Source organism: Tachyglossus aculeatus, chromosome 4, assembly GCF_015852505.1.
Source record: "Tachyglossus aculeatus isolate mTacAcu1 chromosome 4, mTacAcu1.pri, whole genome shotgun sequence".
Taxonomy (NCBI): domain Eukaryota; kingdom Metazoa; phylum Chordata; class Mammalia; order Monotremata; family Tachyglossidae; genus Tachyglossus; species Tachyglossus aculeatus.
Genome location: NC_052069.1, coordinates 90,117,782 through 90,143,506, shown reverse-complemented (window position 1 = coordinate 90,143,506; position 25,725 = coordinate 90,117,782). Strand labels below are relative to the sequence as shown.

Here is a 25,725-nt window from a genome sequence, read left to right as displayed (position 1 = left end):
TGCTTTGCACATAGTAAGCGCTTAATAAATGCCATTATTATTATTATTATTATTATTATTGGGAACAGACCCTTTTCCCCCATTTTGTAGCTGGAAAACAAGCGCAGAAGTCAGGTGACTTGCACAGGGTCACACAACAGATCAATGATGGAGCCGGGACTAGAGCCTGGGTGTCCTGACACCCCCAGTTTTTTTCCTTCCAATCTTGATTACCGATCTTGACGACTTATCTTGTATCTACCCCAGCGCTTAGAACAGTGCTTTGCACATAGTAAGTGCTTAATAAATGCCATTATTATTATTATTATTATTACTAGGAACAGACCCTTTTCCCCCATTTTATAGCTGGAAAACAAGCGCAGAACCTGATCACCTTGTAACCTCCCCGGAGCTTAGAACGGTGCTTTGCACATAGTAAGCGCTTAATAAATGCCATTATTATTATTATCATTATTATTATTATTATTATTGGGAACAGACCCTTTTCCCCCATTTTATAGCTGGAAAACAAGCGCAGAAGTCAGGTGACTTGCACAGGGTCACACAACAGATGAATGATGGAGCCGGGACTAGAGCCTGGGTGTCCTGACACCCCTAGTTTTTTTCCTTCCAATCTTGATTACCGATCTTGACAACTTGATTATCTTGTATCTACCCCAGTGCTTAGAACAGTGCTTTGCACATGGTAAGCGCTTAATAAATGCCATTATTATTATTATTAGGAACAGACCCTTTTCCCCCATTTTATAGCTGGAAAACAAGCGCAGAACCTGATCACCTTGTAACCTCCCCGGCGCTTAGAACGGTGCTTTGCACATAGTAAGCGCTTAATAAATGCCATTATTATTATTATTATTATTATTCTTAGGAACAGACCCTTTTCCCCCATTTTATAGCTGGAAAACAAGCGCAGAAGTCAGGTGACTTGCACAGGGTCACACAACAGATCAATGATGGAGCCGGGACTAGAGCCTGGGTGTCCTGTCACCCCCAGTTTTTTTCCTTCCAATCTTGATTACCGAGCTTGACGACTTGATTATCTTGTATCTACCCCAGCGCTTAGAACAGTGCTTTGCACATAGTAAGTGCTTAATAAATGCCATTATTATTATATAATTATATTATATGTTGCCAACTTGTTCTTCCCAAGCGCTTAGTACAGTGCTCTGCACACAGTAAGCGCTCAATCAATACGATTGATTGATTATTATTTATCAAATAAGAAGGGGGGGAGGGGTACTGAAAGGTGGTGGGAATGCATGTCCGCCGTGACTCCAAATCTACCCTGTAACACTGGGGAGGTTTTTAAATCGGCATTTTTCTATCCGTGTGACGCGCGCTTCAAGTGAGGCAAAGGCACCGAGGGGGGAACGACAGGGAAACCTGCATGCTGCGATAGACTGTGAGCCCACTGTTGGGTAGGGACTGTCTCTATATGTTGCCAATTTGTACTTCCCAAGCGCTTAGCACAGTGCTCTGCACACAGTAAGCGCCCAATAAATACGATTGATGATGATGATGATGATGATGATGATGATGTTTGGCCCAAGTGAAACCTCAGAGCCAAAGGAAAAAGAACAGCATAGGCTTGCCCTCTTGCATGGGGCATGAGGGCTGCTACTGCCTGCGTGGTTCGAACCCACCACCGTTCGGACGGTCTTATTCTTAAGCGCTCAGTACAGTGCTCTGCACACAGTCAGCGCTCAATAAATACGATTGATTATTCCAAGAGGAGCTACAAAGTCACTTTCCGCAGCATGGCCTCCTGGCTAGAGCACGGATCTGGGAGACAGGAGGTCATGGGTTCTAATCCCGGCTCCGCCACTTGTCTGCTGTGTGGCCTTGGGCGAGTCACTTTGCTGTGCCTCAGTGACCTCCTTGTAAAATGGGGATTAAGACTGAGCACTATGTGGGACAGGGACTGTGTCCAACCGGGTTTCCTTGTGTCTACCCCAGCACTTAGTACAGTGCCTGGCACATAATAAAAGCTTAACAAATGCCATAATTATCATTATTTCAAAGAGTATCTTCCCGTATTTTCTTCTGCTTTACAGTCCCACTGTCCGTCTACGCGGAAAAGACTATTCAAATTTAGGGGTGACTACCATTTCAGATATTTTCTTCTGCTTTACAGTCCCACCGTCCGTCTACGCGGAAAAGACTACTCAAATTTAGGGGTGACTACCGTTTCAGATATTTTCTTCTGCTTTACAGTCCCACCGTCCGTCTACGCGGAAAAGACTACTCAAATTTAGGGGTGACTACCGTTTCAGATAGTTTCTTCTGCTTTACAGTCCCACCGTCCGTCTACGCGGAAAAGACTACTCAAATTTAGGGGTGACTACCGTTTCAGATAGTTTCTTCTGCTTTACAGTCCCACCGTCCGTCTACACGGAAAAGACTACTCAAATTTAGGGGTGACTACCATTTCAGATATTTTCTTCTGCTTTTCAGTCCCACCGTCCGTCTACGCGGAAAAGACTATTCAAATTTCGGGGTGACTACCGTTTCAGATATTTTCTTCTGCTTTACAGTCCCACCGTCCGTCTACGCGGAAAAGACTACTCAAATTTAGGGGTGACTACCATTTCAGATATTTTCTTCTGCTTTTCAGTCCCACCGTCCGTCTACGCGGAAAAGACTACTCAAATTTAGGGGTGACTACCATTTCAGATATTTTCTTCTGCTTTTCAGTCCCACCGTCCGTCTACGCGGAAAAGACTATTCAAATTTCGGGGTGACTACCGTTTCAGATAGTTTCTTCTGCTTTACAGTCCCACCGTCCGTCTACGCGGAAAAGACTACTCAAATTTAGGGGTGACTACCATTTCAGATATTTTCTTCTGCTTTTCAGTCCCACCGTCCGTCTACGCGGAAAAGACTACTCAAATTTAGGGGTGACTACCATTTCAGATATTTTCTTCTGCTTTTCAGTCCCACCGTCCGTCTACGCGGAAAAGACTATTCAAATTTAGGGGTGACTACCGTTTCAGTTATTTTCTTCTGCTTTACAGTCCCACCGTCCGTCTACGCGGAAAAGACTATTCAAATTTCGGGGTGACTACCGTTTCAGATATTTTCTTCTGCTTTACAGTCCCACCGTCCGTCTACGCGGAAAAGACTTTTCAAATTTAGGGGTGACTACCATTTCAGAAGACAGGATTTTAACCTACCAGAAGTTCAGGTATGATTAAAACCACGTCTACCATACTACGGATAAAATGATCCGGCAACCGCGGGAGGTTTAGAAATCCAACGACTACAGACTGATCAAAATTGCGAAGAGAAAGAGACTGGGTAGGGTTTTTCTCTTTTAGAATTACGATCCCTGTCAAGTCGTTGGATTTCAACATCTTAAAAAAGCCCTGCTTTTACGCTGTTCTGGTTTTATTACTTATAGTCCCGTCACCAACCACCCTCACCCAAATTCTTGGGTTGGGAGCCCATTAGGGGCCGGGGACGGAGTGTAGACCTCATCCGTGTAGTTTCTCCCAGCGCTTAGCAGAGTGCTTTGCCCAGGGTAGATACTAAAATATAAATACTACTGCTACCACACATTTTCAGTGAATGCAGAGAGGAAATCCTCCCTTTCCCTGCGACCTTTACAGTGCCTTCAAGCAATGAAAGAGGAACTGCTTCCCAAGTCCTTGGTCTCCAACGGTAGCTTTCCTACTCGTCGGTCCCAAAACTTTGTCCCTGCTCCTCCTGACTAGCCTGTGAGCCCGTTGTTGGGTAGGGAGTGAGGTGGTTTTTATTTCTCAGAGCTTTTTATTATTACAAATCCAAGTGGAAAGAGCCCGGGCTTTGGAGTCAGAGCTCATGGGTTCAAATCCCGGCTCCAGTTGTCAGCTGTGTGACTTTGGGCAAGTCACTTAACTTCTCTGGGCCTCAGTTCCCTCATCTGTAAAATGGGGATGAAGACTGTGAGCCCCCTGTGGGACAACCTGATCGTCTCGTAACCTCCCCAGCGCTTAGAACAGAACAGTGCTTTGCACATAGTAAGCGCTTAATAAATGCCATTATTATTATTATTATAAGTGATGCAGAAGGGAGAGCGGGAGGAGGGAAAATTGGGGGAAAATATCCCCAGTTGGGGAAGGGCGTAAACAAGTTATTTTATAGTGATTCCACCCAGCTGTTTGGAACCTGATCAACAACAGATTCCCTGAACCCCCTCAGATCTTCCTGTCACTTTTTTTTATGGTATTTGTTAAGGGCTTACCATATGTCAGCCACTGTACTACGCTCTGGGGTAAGATCATCAGGTTGAACACAGTTCCTGTCTCACAAAGAGCTCACAGTCTTAATGCCCATTTTACAGATGAGGGAACTGAGGCCGACTTGTACTTCCCAAGCGCTTAGTACAGTGCTCTGCACACAGTAAGCGCTCCATAAATGATCGAATGAGTGAATGGATGACCGTAACAGCCCAAAGTGAGGGCAGACGCAAGCTCTCCACTCACCACCTTACCTCCGTGTATAAGTTATCTACATATAGACACACAAATATGTGAGTCTATAAACGGAGACTCATAAGCTCTAAATATTTGGTCCATTCCACTGTCAGTACCTTTATTTAAAAAGAAAATGTGCAAAATCAGATGAACATGAGAACTTTACTTAAGAATTCCTGCGAACATACGAAACAATGAAGTCTAATAAAATTTTCACATAAGAAATTTTCAAGTGTACAGTTTGTTCATTTCTGAACACACAGGTTAAATACAGTATTCTAGATCTTTTTTTTCTTTTTTTTTTTTTTTACTAGCTCGGGGAGGGGAAGGGGACCGAGGGCACCAAAACGTCCTACCTGAATGATCACGAACCAAGATGCTGCAGGCCAAGGAATGGAGCCAAAGGTAAATTAAAAAATCTCCCTTTCCCCTCAGAACAGTACAGCTCTGTTTCAGATCTTGAGGTTATACCTACGGCATTGACAGAAATCAATGAATACTCCACTAGGATACTGGTGCCGCACCCCACTATCAAAAGATTAAAAACCGAAGACAGTTCCTTTTTAAAAAAAAAGTGGATGACAATTTGCACCAAAAAAAATCCTGTCAGCGAAAACGAAGTCTAAACATTCCACTATTTACAGTTGATCCTGTCCAAGGACGTGAGTCAAAATTGGAAAAAAAAACACACAAAAATTCCTTCCTTTTTGGTAAAGAAAAATAAACAGCCTCCGGCACCCCACCCCACCCCCCTCTCCCATTTAGAAGAACGCATCTTAGTGCACCAATACTGCGGGGCGGAAAAAATGGTGTTAGTTTCCGTCCTTAGGAGCAGCCTCTACAGCAAAAGTAACTTCACTTTCCGTGGGCCAACCGGTCTGTCGTTCAGCTCATTAATAGCAGCCACTGCCTCATCGTAGTCTGTCATGGCAACAATGGCATCGCCTGAAGGCAAGCCCTGCTCGTTAAACTGTATGGAAACCGATTCCGGTATGACTCTGTACCCGTGGAAGAAGTCCAAAATTTCATTGACAGTAGCTTTAAAGGGGAGATTCCTAATTTTAACGGGGGTGATCCGCCCCGAACCACAGCTGAAGTTCGGATCGGGCAGAAACCTTCCTTCCGGAAAACCGCCCAGGTTACTCTTCCCGAACTCAAGCCTGCCGAAAGGTTCCCCCTCGGGACCAAAATTCAGAAAAGGGCGAAGAGCTCTGAATTCCCCAGGCGGACGGAGGAACTCCTCGGGAGGGGGTCTAAAACGGTCCAGTGGGCCGAAATCGTCCGGGGGGTGCCTGAAGGCTCCCGGCGGGCCGAAGGAGGCCATCGGCGGTCCCTGGCCGTCCATCGAACGAAGACGCCCGTCCCTCTCGTAGGCCCGGGAGTGGTCTTGGATCTTCTCGCCGGGCATCAGCGGCACGCTCACCCCGAACTCCTGCATCTGTTTCTCGGATATAAGTCTCAACAGCACCTCAGTCCCCAGGAACCTTTTGCGATTTAAGGTTTCGGCTTCCAGGGCCCGTTCTTCCGACCTGAACCGCACCAGGGCCTCCCCGAGCCCGACCCCCTTGTCGTCGTAGAGCAGGTAGACGTCCTCCTCTTCGACCGGGAAGCCCGCAAAGAATTTCTGCACTTCGATTTTCGTGACGTCAAAAGGAAAATTCCGGATGTAGACGCACAACTTGGGGCCGGGGTACCCCTCCCGGTAGCTCTTGTCCGGCATCGCCTGGGAAGGCCTCTCCTTATCCAGGGCTCCCGCGCCTCTCCTCTCGTAGGCGTCGATGAATTTCAACATGGTCTTTTTCGAGATGGGGTCGACGTGAACGGGACGCTGCCGCATGACGGCCTTGTGCAAGCACAGGGCCTCGTTGTAGTCCCTCAGGGTCTTGAACATCACAAAGGCCGACCTGGTCCTCTTCTGGTCCTTGTACAGAAATTTGATCTGATTACTAGTCAGGTCGATGTTCCGGAAGAAGCCCTTGATGTCCTTCTTCTCCGTGCTCAGAGAGAGGTTTTTCAAATGCACGTAGAAGCCGGGGCTGCGAGGGGAGCGCGAACGCGTTCTCAGTCTCCTCGGAGACCTGGAGCGGGAGCGCTTTTTTAGGCGTAGGTCGCCAATTCCCCGCGGCGGGGAACGCTCTTTGCTTCGGATGCGGCCCACTTCCATCTCCGAGCCCAGGCCGCCGCCGGAATCGACCCACTGCCGTTCGGAAGCGGGACTGATCTCCACGAACCTGGGGCCCATGTAGCGCCTGTGGCGCTGCAGGCCTCCTAGGGCGTCGTGGGCCGTCGCAAACCTCACGAGGCCATCGCCGTTGTTTCGACCGTTGTGGTGCTTCAGCAAGAGCACCCCGTCCACGCGCAATCCGGAAAAGAAGGCGTGCACTTCGTCCTCCGTCACCGAGTACGGCATCCCGTGTAAGAACAGGTAACGGTCCTCCGGCTTGAACGGCCGGGTGTCTTTTCTCGACCCCGAGTCGCCGTGTCTCGTCCCGTTGGTGTGAAAGCCGGCCTCGGGATTACCCGCCCCGGGCTTGCTCATTCCTTTCTTAATAGCCTCGACTAAACTGGACAGGCTGCTAAGCCCCGATGCCCCGGAAATACCAGATCCCGGTCGTTTGCAGCCAGGTGGGTCTCTTCCACCGCGGTCAAATCTTTTCCGGCTCATCTCTATCGTGTTCTGCATTTCTGTCTTGCTGCTAAGAAACAGCTCAATGAGCGAGTCCTTGATAAACCCTCCTGAACAGCTCATAGCGCGTCGAGCGTCTTCGTCTGTCGCAAAAATAATAAAAGCCTCCCCAATTTCTCCTCCAATTATATGCACTCCTCCATCAGGAATATTCAATCCCGAGAAGAAGTGGCGAATATCCACGGGCCCCGCAACCACAGGAAGCCCCTGTAAACGGATGACTACAGCCATGCTGAGCTCAAACCACAGCAATAACCTGCAGACAAAAAGGCACACATAACAGCAAGTCTTTAGTACTCTTTTAACGGGATCGTCACAGACTAAACCTTTAGCGAGCAGGCTCCCGTCTCGGTCACCGTTTACAAGGCCGGCCGACTCGGGTCGTGATGTACCGACTCTCCCGAGGATTCGGGAGAGGGGCTAGCCTAGATGAACGAACTCATCTGACGGGACTCCCCCAACTGAGCTGAGACAACTTCCACCTCACCGAAACAGTCCACCGACGCCTACTCGGAAAAGGAAAGGACGCCAGAGATAGCTAAGTCTCCCACGGCCTGGCTTCCGCCCGCCAGCGAGTGCTGCTTTAAAAAACGAAAGGCCAGAATCGTGTCGGTCCTCACCGGGAGCTCCTTGTTGCACCGAAGTGTCTTCAGAGGACGGGCCGTGGAAGAAAAACAGGACAGCTTTCAAATTACAGTGACCGACCGACCGGGATGAACGGTACATTTGCAGACAGGTCGCTCTGCCGGTGGACAAGCCCTGTTCACCGATACGCACTGCCTTTTAACGGTAATGTACCTCTGATCTTGAAGATGGGGCCAAGACCCGGGCAAATGAAAAGAAATGCAATTCCATATTCCGGGAGGAGCCCCGTGAGAGAAGCCACGGTCTCGGCGAATGCTCAGCGAAAGGCATTAGCCTCTAGGCAGCTTACCTGTTTTTGCTCGGAAGACCTGATAATTCTGTAAAACCAACTTAACTGTGGAAAGAAAATGAAACATAATTAATGCCTGAGGCCCCTACGTTTGGTCTTAAACGTTGCCACGCTAATTAATCGTCTTCCGGCTATCGTACTACAGAACGGCCTTCCTCGTTCCAAGGGGGGGAAAACCCAGTATCCGTCGGCATAAACCTTTGGCCCGTGCCACGTGATTCCTCCGGTTGCCTCCGTCTTAGGGGTGCGAAAGAAAGAGCAAAACCAACGTCGACTCCTGCAAATGACGAGAACACGTCTGAGATCATCAGCCACGGCGGGCGGTCGACGCTCAAGAGCTTCCGGCCCGAAGGAAAACACTCCAATCGCTTCCATTCTTGAAAAGAGCTCGGGTCCAGCTCGAAATTTCACTAAGGTCCGTTTCTCGGCCACTCGCCACCTTTTTGAACCGAGAATCCACAAACCGTCTTTCGAGGCAACCGTCCAGAAATATACTCCAGCCAAATAAGCACTGAAAATCCAAGGCTGCGGCACGCCGGGAACACAAACGCTCGCCTTCTGAACAAGTCACCGAAAACGCGCGCGTCTTTCTTCCGAACGAAGACCTCGCAACGGTGTCCAAAGAATGACTAAAATCACAGCGTTAAAAAACACTCAATTAAATCTGTGTCAAAAGAACGATGCCCTGAGTCGCCTACCACGCCTCTGAAAGTTCTTCCTGACAAATGCATTTATCTCCTTCACCGCACTACTTCTGATCAACAAAAACGTACCACGGACCACAAACACAAGTACCCCAAAAAAATGAAGTCTGTCAGACATCGAATACTTTACGCACGAGGCATTCCTAGTGCAGTAAGATTTCATTTTCCATCAGAATTGGCCAGCAAGGGGGAAGAAAAAAAGGAAACATTTTGGGAATTATCCCCAAATGCCCAACAAGCTTCTCAACTCTTAGACCACACTGCGTTACTAATGGTGGCTTACTATGTACCAGACACTGTACTGAGCACCGGGGTAGATACGAGACAATCAGGTCTCACAGGGGAATCGGTCTAAATAGAGGAGGGAGAACCGGTAACTGAATCCCCATTTTGCAGTTCAGGAAACTGAGGCACGGGGAAGTTAAGAAACTCGCCCAAGGTCACACAGCAGCTAAGTGGCAGAGCCAGGATTAGAACGCGCTTAGTACAGTGCGCTTACAGTGCTCTGTGCACAAGAAGCGCTCAATAAATACGACTGAATGAGTGAATGAACGCACATCCCCCCACTCCCAAACCTGTACTCTTCCCACTTCCATCCTGTATTATGCAGAAATGAACTCTCGGTCTTTTCCCCTTCCAAACCTTTTCCTTGGCATTTTATTCCTGCTATTCCATGTGTCCTTGGTGCATTTCTTCCAGCGTGTAAATATATTCCCGGGAGCCCTAGCGAGAATGTTTTGCGGATGGGTGGTGAGGGTTTTCTAGCCGACAACCATCCCGCCACTGGAGTTGGGCACCACCCAATCAATCGATCGTATTTACTGAGCGCTTACTGTGTGCAGAGCACTGTACTAAGCGCTTGGGAAGTACAAGTTGGCAACATATAACCAAGGGGCTTGGACTCTAGGGCTAGGTCAGATCGGCACTATGTGGGAAAGCTTCCTACAGCCCACCACTTCACGTTTCCGAGGTTTGGGAGAGCAGCGACAGAGGAGTGAGGGCACGATAGAGTTGATGGGATGCTCTGGAATAAATGGGGGAGTGAGCTCGGACCAATTTCTCATTTAATAATGACAATAAGCGCTTACTACGTGCCCAGCACTGTCCTGATTCGGCTCCGGCTCATCTCCCAGTCCGGTAAGTAATACTAATAATAATAATGTTGGTATTTGTTAAGCGCTTCCTCTATGCCAAGTACTAAGAGCCCGGGCTTTGGAGTCGGAGGTCGTGGGTTCAAATCCCAGCTCTGCCCGTTGTCAGCTCTGTGATTCTGGGCAAGCCTCGGGTACCTCATCTGTAAAATGGGGATTAAGACTGTGAGCCCCCACCCCGTGGGACAACCTGATCACCTTGTAACCTCCCCAGAACTCAGAACAGTGCTTTGCACATAGTAAGCGCTTAGTAAATGCCATTATTATTATTATTATTACTCGGCTGGGATCGGTTATGGCGTAGGGCAAGGATTTGGACAGACTGGCTCGAGCCACGCAGACGGGAGGGGACCACGTAGTAGGTTTCTGGCCACGCGGCTGAGCAGCCCCGTTTCTCAATAATAATAATAATAATAATGGAATTTGTTAAGCGCTTACTACGTGCAAAGCACTGTTCTAGCGCTGGTGGGGGGGGTACAAGGTGATCAGGTTGTCCCATGGGGGGCTCACAGTCTTAATCCTCATTTTACAGATGAGGGAACTGAGGCTCAGAGATACCGGGGAAGGGGTGTGAAAGGGTTTCGGGGGAAGCTTTTCAGGGGAACTGAGGGTCTGTCAGAGAAGACGCCTCTGGGAAAGGGGAAACGCCACTGATCGGCCGATTAAAATCTCCCCGGTTACCTCTTTGCTTCCCTTTGAGCTTCTGTGATGCTCAGGGAAAACGGCCACAGGCCCTGAGGCCGGGGCTGCTTGGATCACCTCGAATTAATGACCGTATCTATTTGCCCAAAGTCACACACCTGACAATTAATAATAATGATGGCATTTGTTAAGCGCTTACTATGTGCAAAGCACCGTTCTAAGGGCTGAGGGGATACAAGGTGATCAGGTTGTCCCGCGTGGGGCTCACAGTCTTAATCCCTATTTTACAGATGAGGGGACTGAGGCCCAGAGAAGTGACTTGCTCAAAGTCACGCAGCTGACAATTGGCAGAGCCGGGATTTGAACCCATGACCTCTGACTCCAAAGCCCGGGCTCTTTCCACTGAGCCACGCCGCTTCTCAGTTGGCAGAGTCTGCATTTGAACCCATGACCTCTGACTCCAAAGCCCGGGCTCTTTCCACTGAGCCATGCTGCTTAACCAGTACCACAGGAAAAAAAAAAAGAAAAAGAAATTCCTCACTCCCGATCCTGAGATCTTTCCACTGTGCTATTCTGTTTCTCTGATCTGGGCAAATTTTAAGATTTTCCTATTGTTTATAAACTTTTTTTGGTGTAGTTGTAAAACGTTTAAGCAGGGGCATTTTGTAAGGCAGATAGACACAACTGAGTTTGACTCAGCAGGGAGTTAAATTGCGTATCGAATATTTTCTTGGAATTATTATAGGTGGCACTGGTCAAGATTAAAATCTGTTTCAGGACCTCTGCTTTTCTAAATTGCGAATGAGGGCTTTTCAGGAAGGTGATAATTAATTTAGTTTAGTAATAATGTTGGCATTTGTTAAGCGCTTACTATGTGCAGAGCACTGTTCTAAGCGCTTGGGGGGATACAAAGCGATCAGGTTGTCCCACGTGGGGCTCACAGTCTTAATCCCCATTTTACAGGTGAGGGAACTGGGGCTCAGAGAAGTGAAGTGACTCGCCCAAGGTCACACAGCAGACATGTGGCGGAGCCGGGATTCGAACCCATGACCTCTGACTCCAAAGCCCGGGCTCTTTCCACTGAGCCACGCTGCTTCTCAGAAGAGGGTTCCTCGGAACACAATCACCTATTCTTTTAAATATAATCCCCCCCGCCTTACCTCCTTCCCCTCCCCACAGCACCTGTATATATGTTTGTCCGTATTTATTACTCTATTTTATTTGTACATATTGATTCTATTTATTTTATTTTGTTAATGTTTTGTTTTGTCCTCCGTCTCCCCCTTCGAGACTGCGAGCCCGCTGTTGGGTGGGGACCGTCTCTAGACGTTGCCGACTTGGACTTCCCAAGCGCTTAGTACAGTGCTTTCTGCACACAGTAAGCGCTCAATAAATACGATTGAATGAATGAATGAATGAATCACCAGTCGTACTGTACTCTCCCAAGTGCTTAGCACAGTACTCTGCTCACGGGAAGTGCTCGATAAATGACTGACTGATTAAACACGGAGATGGATGCAAAATAATCGGGTCAGACACGGCCCATCTCTGCGTCACCCTGACTTGTTCCCTTTATTCATCCCCTTTTCCAACCCCACAGCGCTTGGGTACCTGCCTGTAATTCTTTTTTTTTTATATTAACGTCAGTCTCCCCTTCTAGGCTGTAAGCTCGTTGTGGGCAGGGACTGCGTCTTTTATCAATCAATCAATCAATCGTATTTATTGAGCGCTTACTATGTGCAGAGCACTGTACTAAGCGCTTGGGAAGTACAAATTGGCATCACATAGAGACAGTCCCTACCCAACAGTGGGCTCACAGTCTAAAAGATTTATATTTATATTTTATACATTTATATTTTATATTATTTTATGCTCCCCCAAGGGCTTAGTGCAGTGCTCTGCACACCGTAAGCGCTCAATAAATACGACTGACGCGGGAGGCGTGGTATAATAAGGAGGAATGAGGAAACGGGCGCAAATGTGGTAAATTCACCCACGGCGACTCTCAATCCCACAGCCTTTCCACTACCCCACGCTGCCGCCGTGGAAAACCCCCATCCTGGATCTCGGCTGCGGACCACTTCTGGATAAAAGGGCTGGGAGGGAGAGGGATCCGGGATTTCAGGGTCACCCCCGGCCCCCAGATATTCATTCATTCATCCGTTTTTACTGAGCGCTTACTGTGTGCAGAGCACTGTACTGAGCGCTTGGGAAGTCCAGGTTGGCAACAGATAGAGACGGTCCCTACCCAACAGCGGGCTCACAGCCGAGAAGTCGCAAGCCGAACGCAATCCCCACGACCCTCTGCCCCTCCGCCAAACTAGCTCTCTTCCTCCCTTCAAGGCCCTGCTGAGAGCTCACCTCCTCCAGGAGGCCTTCCCAGACTGAGCCCCGTCCTTCCTCTCCCCCTCGCCCCCCTCTCCATCCCCCCATCTTACCTCCTTCCCTTCCCCACAGCACCTGTATATATGGATATATGTTTGTACATATTTATTACTCTATTTATTTTACTTGTACATTTCTATCCTACTTATTTTATTTTGTTGGTATGTTTGGTTCTGTTCTCTGTCTCCCCCTTTTAGACTGTGAGCCCACTGTTGGGTAGGGACTGTCTCTATGTGTTGCCAACTTGTACTTCCCAAGCGCTTAGTACAGTGCTCTGCACATAGTAAGCGCTCAATAAATACGATTGATTGATTGATTGATTGACCCTGACGCCACGGGGTAAAGGGGACCGGGAAAGCGGCACTTCCATAAGGAAAAACTATTAATGAGACACACGGGAGGCGAGGAGGGAGGAAGAAGAACATCTGAGGGGGGCAAAATCCCCTCCTATTTCAGCCGGGGCGCGGTGACGTGGTGGCATCTGTCTACCGTGCACTCTGGCTGGTCAGTGATGGGTTGAGGTGGGATCATCATCATCATCATCAATCGTATTTATTGAGCGCTTACTATGTGCAGAGCGCTGGACTAAGCGCTTGGGAAGTACAAATTGGCAACATATAGAAACAGTCCCTACCCAACAGTGGGCTCACGGTCTAAAAGGGGGAGACGGAGAACAAAACCAAACCTACTAACAAAATAAAATAAATAGAATAGATAGGTACAAATAAAAGGGCAGGAAGCAGGACGGAAATGATGGAAGGGATCCAAGTGAAATTTTTAGTCTTTCGGGCAAGGTTCCTTAGCCTTTGTTTTTCACTCCTGGGCTGGCTACTCTTCAATCAGATCAATCAACGGTGTTTAATAATAATAATAATTTTGGTATTTGTTAAGCGCTTACTACGTGCAAAGCACTGTTCTAAGCACCAGGGAGGGTACAAGGTGATCAGGTTGTCCCATGTGGGCTCACAAGTCTTAACCCCCATTTTGCAGATGAGGGAACTGAGGCCCAGAGAAGTGAAGTGACTCCCCCAAAGTCACACAGCTGACAGGCGGCGGAGCCGGGATTAGAACCCATAATAATAATAATAATAATAATAATAATAATGTTGGTATTTGTTAAGCGCTTACTATGTGCAAAGCACTGTTCTAAGCGCTGGGGAAGTTACAAGGTGATCAGGCTGTCCCACGCGGGGCTCACAATTTTAATCCCCATTTTACAGATGAGGTAACTGAGGCACAGAGAAGTTAAGTGACTTGCCCAAAGTCACACAGCCGACAGTTGGCAGAGCTGGGATTTGAACCCATGACCTCTGACTCCCGAGCCCGGGCTCTTTCCACCGAGCCACGCTGCTTTTCTGTCGTTTATTGAGTGGTTTACTATGTGCGGAGCACTGTCCGGAGCGCTTGGGGGAAAACGGTAAAATAGAATTAGCAGACGACACATTCATTCCCTTCCCATAACGAATTTACAGTCGAGGATGCTGTCTAGAGGGGCTCTTCAACGTTTGTTTTTTAATAGCATTTATTAAGCGCTTACTGTGCGCAAAGCACTGTTCCAAGCGCTCTAGAGGGGCTCTTCAACATTTGTTTTTTAATAGCATTTATGAAGCGCTTACTGTGTGCAAAGCACTGTTCCAAGCGCTCTAGAGGGGCTCTTCAACATTTGTTTTTTAATAGCATTTATGAAGCGCTTACTGTGTGCAAAGCACTGTTCCAAGCGCTCTAGAGGGGCTCTTCAACATTTGTTTTTTAATAGCATTTATTAAGCGCTTACTGTGTGCAAAGCACTGTTCCAAGCGCTCTAGAGGGGCTCTTCAACGTTTGTTTTTTAATAGCATTTATTAAGCGCTTACTGTGCGCAAAGCACTGTTCCAAGTGCTCTAGAGGGGCTCGTCAACGTTTGTTTTTTAATAGCATTTATTAAGCGCTTACTGTGTGCAAAGCACTGTTCCAAGTGCTCTAGAGGGGCTCGTCAACATTTGCTTTTTAATAGCATTTATTAAGCGCTTACTGTGTGCAAAGCACTGTTCCAAGTGCTCTAGAGGGGCTCTTCAACGTTTGTTTTTTAATAGCATTTATTAAGCGCTTACTGTGTGCAAAGCACTGTTCCAAGCGCTCTAGAGGGGCTCTTCAACGTTTGTTTTTAATAGCATTTATTAAGCGCTTACTGTGTGCAAACCACTGTTCCAAGCGCTCTACAGGGGCTCGTCAACATTTGTTTTTTAATAGCATTTATTAGCGCTTACTGTGCGCAAAGCACTGTTCCAAGCGCTGGAGCACTGTTGCAATTAGACCTTCAAACTAAACAGGCGAATACAATCCTGATGAACAAACAGGCTGCACACAGGACAGGTAAACAGCATTCAGGTAGAAAATCTGGGTATAAACACGTATTCTCTTCTAAAAATTTAAATTCATAGCCGAGACAAAATTAACTAGTCCCGACAAGTTTACGGGACGTATGCGACCTTGCATTTTACCATTAAATAACTGAATAAAATGGCCTCTGTACTCAAAAAACCCGATGATCGCGGAGCCTTAAAATTAAGAACGCGCCCTATTGGGAAATTAATTGGGGCCCCACAGAAAAATGAAAACTACATTTTCATTGTACATATCTATTCTATTTATTTTTATTTTGTTAATGTTTTGTTTTGTTGTCTGTCTCCCCCTACTAGACTGTAAGCCCGCTGTTGGGTAGGGACTGTCCCTATATGTTGCCAACCTGTACTTCCCAAGCGCTTAGCACAGTGCTCTGCACACAGTAAGCGCTCAATAAATACGATTGATTGATTGATTGATTGAAAGCTAATGTTTCTGAACCTCAAAATAGGAACCATGCCCAAATACCGTGTATTTTTTTTTTTTAAAAAAGACTGCACTATCATCTTAAGTAGCGTAGTCTGGTAGAGAGAGCATGGGCCTAGGGGGTCTAAGGATCTGGGTTCTAATCTCCGCCTATCACGTGCTCTGCACACAGTAAGCGCTCAATAAATACGATTGATTGATTGAAAACTAATGTTTCTGAACCTCAAAATAGGAACCATGCTCAAATACCGTATATTTTTTTTTTTAAAAAAAGACTGCACTATCATCTTAAGTAGCGTAGTCTGGTAGAGAGAGCGTGGGCCTAGGGGGTCTAAGGATCTGGGTTCTAATCTCCGCCTATCACGTGCTCTGCACACAGTAAGCGCTCAATAAATACGATTGATTGATTGAAAACTAATGTTTCTGAACCTCAAAATAGGAACCATGCTCAAATACCGTATATTTTTTTTTTTAAAAAAAGACTGCACTATCATCTTAAGTAGCGTAGTCTGGTAGAGAGAGCGTGGGCCTAGGGGGTCAAAGGATCTGGGTTCTAATCTCCGTCTATCACGTGCTCTGCACACAGTAAGTGCTCAATAAATACGAATGATTGATTGATTGATTGAAAACTAATGTTTCTGAACCTCAAAATAGGAACCATGCTCAAATACTGTATATTTTTTTTTAAAAAAAGACTACACACTATCATCTTAAGCAGCGTAGTCTGGTAGAGAGAGCGTGGGCCTAGGGGGTCAAAGGATCTGGGTTCTAATCTCCATCTATCACGTGCCCTGCACACAGTAAGCGCTCAATAAATACGATTGATTGATTGATTGAAAACTAATGTTTCCGAACCTCAAAATAGGAACCATGCTCAAATACCTTGTATTTTTTTTTAAAAAAAAGACTGCAGTATCATCTTAAGTAGTGTAGTCTGGTAGAGAGAGCGTGGGCCTAGGGGGTCAAAGGATCTGAGTTCTAATCTCCGCCTACCACGTGCTCTGCACACAGTAAGCGCTCAATAAATACGATTGATTGACTGATTGAAAACTAATGTTTCTGAACCCCAAAATAGGAACCATGCTCAAATACCGTGTATTTTTTTTAAAAAAAGACTGCACTATCATCTTAAGTAGCGTAGTCTGGTAGAGAGAGCGTGGGCCTGGGGGGGGGTCAAAGGATCTGGGTTCTAATCTCCGTCTATCACGTGCTCTGCACACAGTAAGCGCTCAATAAATACGATTGATTGATTGATTGATTGAAAACTAATGTTTCTGAACCTTAAAATAGGAACCACGCTCAAATGCTGTATATTTTTTTTTTAAAAAAAGACTGCACTATCATCTTAAGTAGCGTAGTCTGGTAGAGAGAGCATGGGCCTAGGGGGTCAAAGGATCTGGGTTCTAATCTCCGTCTATCACGTGCTCTGCACACAGTAAGCGCTCAATAAATACGACTGATTGATTGAAAGCTAATGTTTCTGAACTTCAAAATAGGAACCATGCTCAAATACCGTGTATTTTTTTTAAAAAAAGACTGCAGTATCATCTTAAGTAGTGTAGTCTGGTAGAGAGAGCGTGGGCCTAGGGGGTCAAAGGATCTGAGTTCTAATCTCCGCCTACCACGTGCTCTGCACACAGTAAGCGCTCAATAAATACGATTGATTGACTGATTGAAAACTAATGTTTCTGAACCCCAAAATAGGAACCATGCTCAAATACCGTGTATTTTTTTTTAAAAAAGACTGCACTATCATCTTAAGTAGCGTAGTCTGGTAGAGAGAGCGTGGGCCTGGGGGGGGGTCAAAGGATCTGGGTTCTAATCTCCGTCTATCACGTGCTCTGCACACAGTAAGCGCTCAATAAATACGATTGATTGATTGATTGATTGAAAACTAATGTTTCTGAACCTTAAAATAGGAACCACGCTCAAATGCTGTATATTTTTTTTTTAAAAAAAGACTGCACTATCATCTTAAGTAGCGTAGTCTGGTAGAGAGAGCATGGGCCTAGGGGGTCAAAGGATCTGGGTTCTAATCTCCGTCTATCACGTGCTCTGCGCACAGTAAGCGCTCAATAAATACGACTGATTGATTGAAAGCTAATGTTTCTGACTTCAAAATAGGAACCATGCTCAAATACCGTGTATTTTTTTTAAAAAAAAGACTGCAGTATCATCTTAAGTAGTGTAGTCTGGTAGAGAGAGCGTGGGCCTAGGGGGTCAAAGGATCTGAGTTCTAATCTCCGCCTACCACGTGCTCTGCACACAGTAAGCGCTCAATAAATACGATTGATTGACTGATTGAAAACTAATGTTTCTGAACCCCAAAATAGGAACCATGCTCAAATACCGTGTATTTTTTTAAAAAAAAGACTGCACTATCATCTTAAGTAGCGTAGTCTGGTAGAGAGAGCGTGGGCCTGGGGGGGGGTCAAAGGATCTGGGTTCTAATCTCCGTCTATCACGTGCTCTGCACACAGTAAGCGCTCAATAAATACGATTGATTGATTGATTGATTGAAAACTAATGTTTCCGAACCTTAAAATAGGAACCACGCTCAAATGCTGTATATTTTTTTTAAAAAAAAGACTGCACTATCATCTTAAGTAGCGTAGTCTGGTAGAGAGAGCGTGGGCCTAGGGGGTCAAAGGATCTGGGTTCTAATCTCCGTCTATCACGTGCTCTGCACACAGTAAGCGCTCAATAAATACGATTGATTGATTGATTGAAAACTAATGTTTCCGAACCTCAAAATAGGAACCATGCTCAAATACCGTGTATTTTTTTTTAAAAAAAGACTGCACTATCATCTTAAGTAGCGTAGTCTGGTAGAGAGAGCGTGGGCCTAGGGGGTCAAAGGATCTGGGTTCTAATCTCCGTCTATCACGTGCTCTGCACACAGTAAGCGCTCAATAAATACGATTGAATGATTGATTGATTGAAAACTAATGTTTCTGAACCTCAAAATAGGAACCATGCTCAAATACCGTGCATTTTTTTTAAAAAAAGACTGCACTATCATCAAGTAGCGTAGTCTGGTAGAGAGAGCATGGGCCTAGGGGGGGATCAAAGGATCTGGGTTCTAATCACTATCACGTGCTGTGCACACAGTAAGCGCTCAATAAATACGATTGATTGATTGATTGATTGAAAGCTAATGTTTCTGAACCTCAAAATAGGAACCACGCTCAAATACCGTGCATTTTTTTTAAAAAAAAGACTGCACTATCATCTTAAGTAGCGTAGTCTGGTAGAGAGAGCGTGGGCCTAGGGGGTCAAAGGATCTGGGTTCTAATCTCCGTCTATCACTTGCCCGCTGCGTGACCCTAGGCAAATCACAACTTCTCAACACCCGTTCTTCCTCCTGTTTAGACCGGGGGCCCGGCGCGAGACCGTAACCGTGCCCAATCCGATTTATCTTGAACTTCCCCCGGGGCTTAGCACGGTGCGAGTGGTCAGCGAACACTACCAGCTGCCCGACGGACGCTTCTGAAGCCGGCGGAGGGTTCGGAAAAGCGCTTCGAATCGCACACTTTTAAAAAGCGGAATCCCCCGGCTTGCCGTGAACTACTTCGCCGGGGGTCCGGCTAGCGCTTCGCGGACCGTTTTCGCCCGAGCCCGTCGTAACGAAGGACACGGCGGGTGTCAGACCGCGTTCACGGCGGCCGGCCGAACGCCCCGCTCGCTGGGGGAAACATCCGCGGCCTTGACGGCGGCGAAGAGGGACGCCGAGCCCCGAGACCTTCGGGAAAAGGCACCTCGAGGCTCCTACCCCCTTCGGGATCCGAGCCCGCCGACCTCGGAGGTGAAATCGGGGAGGGCGAGAGTCCGCCGGGACGCCCTCGAAAGCGCCGATTTGGAAGCGACGTGATGAGACGTGTGTTTCCGAGGCGGCGGGACGGGAGGCCATCAACGACTAATTCCGGAAAAAGCCCGCTTTGGGCGTCCACGTTCCTCCGGACCAGGCGCCGTCTTCCGGACGAGCCACGTCGACTACCGGGGGGCCGAAACCCGGTCGGAAAGGGACGGTCGGGAGGGCCTTTTATCCTTTTAATTTTTCCGCCCGGTCCAGAGGAGAAATCCACCTCGGCGTCCTCTCGGGCCGGCCCGGAGCGGGGCCGGGTCCAAGTGAGCCTGGGGGTCATGAGTTCTAATCCCCGCCACGTGTCCGCTGGGGTGGGGGGGCCGGTCGCTTCCCCCCGGGCCTCGGTGGCCTCATCTGGAGGGTGAGGATTGCGCCCCAAATCGATCGGCTCGCATCCGCCCCCGGCGAAGCAGCGCGGCTCCGTGGGAAGAGCCCGGGCTTGGGAATCAGAGGCCGGCTGGGTGACCTTGGGTAAGTCACTTCACTTCTCTGAGCCTCGGTTCCCTCATCAGTGCTTTGCACGTAGTAAGCGCTTAACAAACGCCATTATTATTATTATTATTATTATTATCTGGAAAATGGGGATGAAGACTGCGAACCCTACGCACCACCTTGTATGCCCCCGAGCGGGTAGAACAGTGCTTCGCATAGTAAGCGCTTAACAAATGCCATCATCATTATTATTATTATTATCACATCACCATCATCAATCGTATTTATTGAGCGCTTACTATGTGCAGAGCACTGTACTAAGCGCTTGGGAAGTACAAATTGGCAACACATAGAGACAGTCCCTACCCAACAGTGGGCGCACAGTCTAAAAGGGGGAGACAGAGAACAAAACCAAACATGCCAACAAAATAAAATAAATAGGATTACAGTGCCTGGCACATAGTCAGCGCTTCATTCATTCATTCAATCGTACGGATTGGGCGCTTACTGTGTGCAGAGCACCGCACTCAGCACTTGGGAAGTACATTCATTCATTCAATCGTATTGTTTTGTTGTCCGTGTCCCCCTTCTAGACTCTGAGCCCGCTGTTGGGTAGGGACCGTCCCAGTGTTGCCAACTTGTCCTTCCCAAGCGCTTAGTACAGTGCTCTGCACACAGTAAATGCTCGCTCAATACAACTGAATGAATGAATGAGTGCTTACTGCGTGCAGAGCACTGCACTAAGTGCTTGGGAAGTACATTCATTCATCCATTCAATCATATTTATTGAGCGCTTACTGTGTGCAGAGCACTGGACTAAGCGCTTGGGAAGGACAAGTTGGCAACATATAATCAATCAATCAATCGTATTTATTGAGCGCTCACTGTGTGCAGAGCACTGTACTAAGCGCTTGGGAAGGACAAGTTGGCAACATATAGAGATGGTCCCTACCCAACAGCGGGCTCACAGTCTAGAATTGCATTGAATTGAATGAATAAATACATACAATTGAATGAATAAATGAGTGCTTACTGTGTGCAGAGCACTGCACTAAGGGCTTGGGAAGTCTATTCATTCACTCATTCAATCGTATTTATTGAGCGCTTACTGTGTGTAGAGCACTGTACTAAGCGCTTGGGAAGTACAAGTCGGCAACGTCTAGAGAGGGTCCCTACCCAACAGCGGGCTCACAGTCTAGAAGGGGGACACAGACAACAAAATAAAACATGTGGACGGGTGTCCTCAGAATAATATGATTCATTCAATCGTATTGATTGAGCGCTTAGCGTGTGCAGAGCACTGCACTAAGCGCCTGGGAAGTCCATTCATTCATTCAATCGTATTGACTGAGCACTTACCATGTGCAGAGCACTACACTAAGCGCTTGGGAAGTACATTCAATCATTCAATCGTATTGACTGAGCGCTGTATGCAGAACTCTGCACTAAGCGCTTGGGAAGTCTATTCATTCATTCAATCATATTGATTGAGCGCTTACTGTGTGCAGAGCGCTGCACCAAGCGCTTGGGAAGTCCATTCATTCATTCAATCGTACTGATTGAGCGCTTACTGTGTGCAGAGCACTGCACTAAGCGCTTGGGAAGTACATTCAATCATTCAATCGTATTGATTGAGCGCTGTATGCAGAGCTCTGTACTAAGCGCTTGGGAAATCCATTCATTCATTCAATCGTATTGATTGAGCGCTTACTGTGTGCAGAGCACTGCACTAAGCGCTTGGGAAGTCCATTCATTCATTCAATCGTACTGATTGAGCGCTTACTGTGTGCAGAGCACTGCACTAAGCGCTTGGGAAGTCCATTCATTCATTCAATCGTATTGAGTGCTTACTGTGTGCAGAGCACTGCACTAAGCGCTTGGGAAGTACATTCAATCATTCACTCGTATTGATTGAGCGCTTACCGTGTGCAGAGCACTGCACTAAGCTCTTGGGAAGTATATTCATTCATTCACTCATATTGATTGATTCAATTGTATTGAGTGCTTACTGTGTGCAGAGCTCTGTACTAAGCGCCTTGGAAGCACATTCATTCATTCATTCAATCGTACTGATTGAGCGCTTACTGTGTGCAGAGCTCTGTACTAAGCGCCTTGGAAGCACATCCATTCATTCATTCATTCAATCGTACTGATTGAGTGCTTACTGTGTGCAGAGCTCTGTACTAAGCGCCTTGGAAGCACATTCATTCATTCATTCAATCGTACTGATTGAGCGCTTACTGTGTGCAGAGCTCTGTACTAAGCGCCTTGGAAGCACATCCATTCATTCATTCATTCAATCGTACTGATTGAGTGCTGTGTGCAGAGCTCTGTACTAAGCGCCTTGGAAGCACATTCATTCATTCATTCAATCGTACTGATTGAGTGCTTACTGTGTGCAGAGCTCTGTACTAAGCGCCTTGGGAAGCACATTCATTCATTCAATCGTATTGACTGAGGGCTTACCATGTGGAGAGCTCTATACTTAAACGTTTGGGAAGCACATTCACTCATTCAACCGTACTGATTGAGCGCTTAGCGTGTGCAGAACACTGTACTAAGCGCTTGGGAAGCACATTCATTCATTCAATCGTATTGACTGAGAGCTTACCATGTGGAGAGCTCTATACTTAAACGTTTGGGAAGCACATTCACTCATTCAACCGTACTGATTGGGTGCTTCCCGTGTGGCGAGCTCTGTACTAAACGCTTGGGAAGCACACTCACTCATCCAATCGTACTGATTGAGTGCTTACCGTGTGGCGAGCTCTGTACTAAACGCCTGGGAAGTCCATTCATTCAATCGTATGGATTGAGTGCCTACCATGTGCAGAGCTCTGTACTAAGCGCTTGGGAAGCACATTCACTCATTCAATCGTACTGACTGAGCGCTTCTCGTGTGGAGAGCTCTGTACTAAACGCTTGGGAAGCACACTCACTCATTCAATCGTACTGATTGAGCATTTACCGTGTGGAGAGCTCTGTACTAAACGCCTGGGAAGTCCATTCATTCAATCGCATTGATTGAGTGCTTACCGTGTGCAGAGCTCTGTACTAAGTGCTTGGGAAGCACATTCACTCACTCAATCGTACTGACTGAGCGCTTACTGTGCGCAGAGCTCTGTACTAAGCGCTTGGGAAGCACATTCATTCATTCAACCGCACTGATTGGGCGCTTCCCTTGTGGAGAGCTCTGTACTAAACACTTGGGAAGCACATTCACTCATTCAATCGTACTGATTAAGCACTTACCATGTGCAGAGCTCTGTACTAAGCGCTTGGGAACCACACTCACTCATTCAATCGTACTGATTGAGAGCTTACCGTGTGGAGGGCTCTGTACTAAACGCTTGGGAAGCACACTCACTCATTCAATCGTACTGATTGAGCACTTACTGTGTGCAGAGCTCTGTACTAAGCGCTTGGGAACCACATTCATTCATTCAACCGTACTGATTGGGCGCTTCCTGTGTGGAGAGCGCTGTACTAAACGCTTGGGCAGCACACTCATTCAATCGTACTGACTGAGCGCTTACCGTGGGCAGAGCTCTGTACTAAGCGCTTGGGAAGCCCATTCACTCATTCAGTCGTACTGATTGAGCACTTACTGTGTGGAGTGCTCTGTACTAAACGCTTGGGAAGCACATTCACTCATTCAACCGTACTGACTGGGCGCTTCCCGTGTGCAGAGCTCTGTACTAAACGCTTGGGAAGCACACTCACTCTTTCAATCGTACTGACTGGGCGCTTACCGTGTGCAGAGCTCTGCACTAAGCGCTTGAGAAGCACATTCATTCACTCATTCAACCATACTGACTGGGCGCTTCCCGTGTGGAGAGCTCTGTACTAAACGCTTAGGAAGCACATTCCTCATTCAATCGTATTGATTGGGCGCTTCCCGTGCGCAGAGCTCTGTACTAAGCGCTTGGGAAGCACATTCATTCATTCAATCGTACTGACTGAGCGCTTACCGTGTGCAGAGCTCTGTACTAAGCGCTTGGGAAGCACATTCACTCGTTCAGTCGTACTGATTGGACGCTTCCCGGGTGGAGAGCTCTGTACTAAACGCTTGGGAAGCCCATTCACTCATTCAACCGTACTGATTGGGCGCTTCCCGTGTGCAGAGCTCTGTACTAAACGCTTGGGAAGCACACTCATTCAACTGTACTGATTGAGCGTTTACCGTGTGGAGAGCTCTGTACTAAATGCTTGGGAAGTCCATTCATTCAATCGTACTGATTGAGCACCTACCGTGTGGAGAGCTCTGTACTAAGCGCTTGGGAAGCACATTCACTCATTCAACCGTACTGATTGGGCGCTTTCCGTGTGGAGAGCTCTGTACTAAACGCCTGGGAAGTCCATTCATTCAATCGTATGGATTGAGTGCCTACCGTGTGGAGAGCTCTGTACTAAACGCTTGGGAAGCACATTCACTCATTCAATCGTATGGATTGAGTGCCTACCGTGTGGAGAGCTCTGTACTAAACGCTTGGGAAGCACATTCACTCATTCAACCGTACTGACTGGGCGCTTACTGTGCGCACAGCTCTGTACTAAGCGCTTGGGAAGCACACTCACTCATTCAGTCGTACTGACTGAGCGCTTCCCGTGTGGCGAGCTCTGTACTAAACGCTTGGGAAGCACACTCACTTATTCAATCGTACTGATTGGGCGCTTCCCGTGTGGAGAGCTCTGTACTAAGCGCTTGGGAAGCACATTCACTCATTCAATCGTACTGATTGGGCGCTTACCGTGTGCAGACCTCTGTACTAAGCGCTTGGGAAGCACATTCATTCATTCAACCCTACTGATTGGGCGTTTACCATGTGGCGAGCTCTGTACTAGACGCTTGGGAAGTCCATTCATTCATTCGTATCGATTGAGCGCTTCCCGTGTGGAGGGCTCTGTACTAAGCGCTTGGGAAGCACATTCATTCATTCAATCGTACTGATTGGGCGCTTCCTGTGTGGAGAGCTCTGTACTAAGCGCTTGGGAAGCACATTCACTCATTCAACCGTACTGATTGGGCGCTTACCGTGTGGAGAGCTCTGTACTAGACGCTTGGGAAGTCCATTCATTCATTCGTATCGATTGAGCGCTTCCCTGTGTGGAGAGCTCTGTACTAGACGCTTGGGAAGTCCATTCATTCATTCGTATGGATTGAGCGCTTCCCGTGTGGAGAGCTCTGTACTAAGCGCTTGGGAAGCACACTCACTCATTCAGTCGTACTGACTGGGCGCTTACCGTGTGTCGGGCTGTGTACTAAGCGCCCGGGAAGTCCATTCATCCATCCACCCAACCGTACCGACTGGGCGGTTCCCGTGTGCCGGTCGGGCAGTGTAGTGAGCGCTGCCGGGTGACGTCAGTGACCGTTACCCCGTTGGGGGCGCCCCGGCCGCGAGGGGGGCGCGCGCGGCGTCGGCGGCCGTCGGCGCCCCCGCGCATGCGCCGCCCCCCGCCGGCTCGCCGGCGCCCCCCCGGCGGCCGCCCCGCCCGAGCGGCGCGTCCGTCCCCCGCCGGGCCGCCGCTCGCCCAGTCCGTCCGTCCGTCCGTCCGTCCCCACAATCCCCCGCGCGGTGAGAGAGGGGGCTTCCGGGCCCAGGGCCACACCTGGGTGTGGAGGAGGGGCTCGTCTCCTCCTCGGCCCGCTCCCGAGGCGGGCGG

The 25,725-nt window shown here is 47.9% G+C and overlaps 1 protein-coding gene across 3 annotated transcripts; it reads right to left on the bottom strand.

The window, feature by feature from the left end:
• Positions 1–5,216: 5,216 nt before the first annotated feature.
• RBM12B (RNA binding motif protein 12B) lies at positions 5,217–25,725 on the bottom strand. Of its 3 annotated transcripts, none has more exons than XM_038745341.1 (2): positions 25,672–25,725; positions 5,217–7,396 (listed from the first exon to the last, which is right to left on the bottom strand). In XM_038745341.1, the coding sequence occupies exon 2, from the start codon at positions 7,369–7,371 to the stop codon at positions 5,293–5,295; it is 2,079 nt and encodes a 692-aa protein (XP_038601269.1). In that variant the 5' UTR covers positions 7,372–7,396; positions 25,672–25,725; the 3' UTR covers positions 5,217–5,292. The 3 variants fall into 3 exon arrangements, with proteins under 3 accessions (XP_038601269.1, XP_038601268.1, XP_038601267.1); XM_038745340.1 differs by having other exon boundaries at positions 5,217–8,513; positions 25,672–25,702; XM_038745339.1 differs by lacking the exon at positions 25,672–25,725 and adding an exon at positions 25,306–25,389.

What these genes read in the sequence shown, in the direction of transcription:
- RBM12B (XM_038745339.1), bottom strand. Translation starts at nt 25,352, where the DNA reads ATGGATGAATGGACTTCCCGGGCGCTTAGTACACAGCCCGACACACG. An exon ending in AGTACACAGCCCGACACACG is followed by an intron (nt 7,397 to 25,305) that starts GTAAGCGCCCAG and finishes TTTTGTCTGCAG; the next exon opens with GTTATTGCTGTGGTTTGAGC.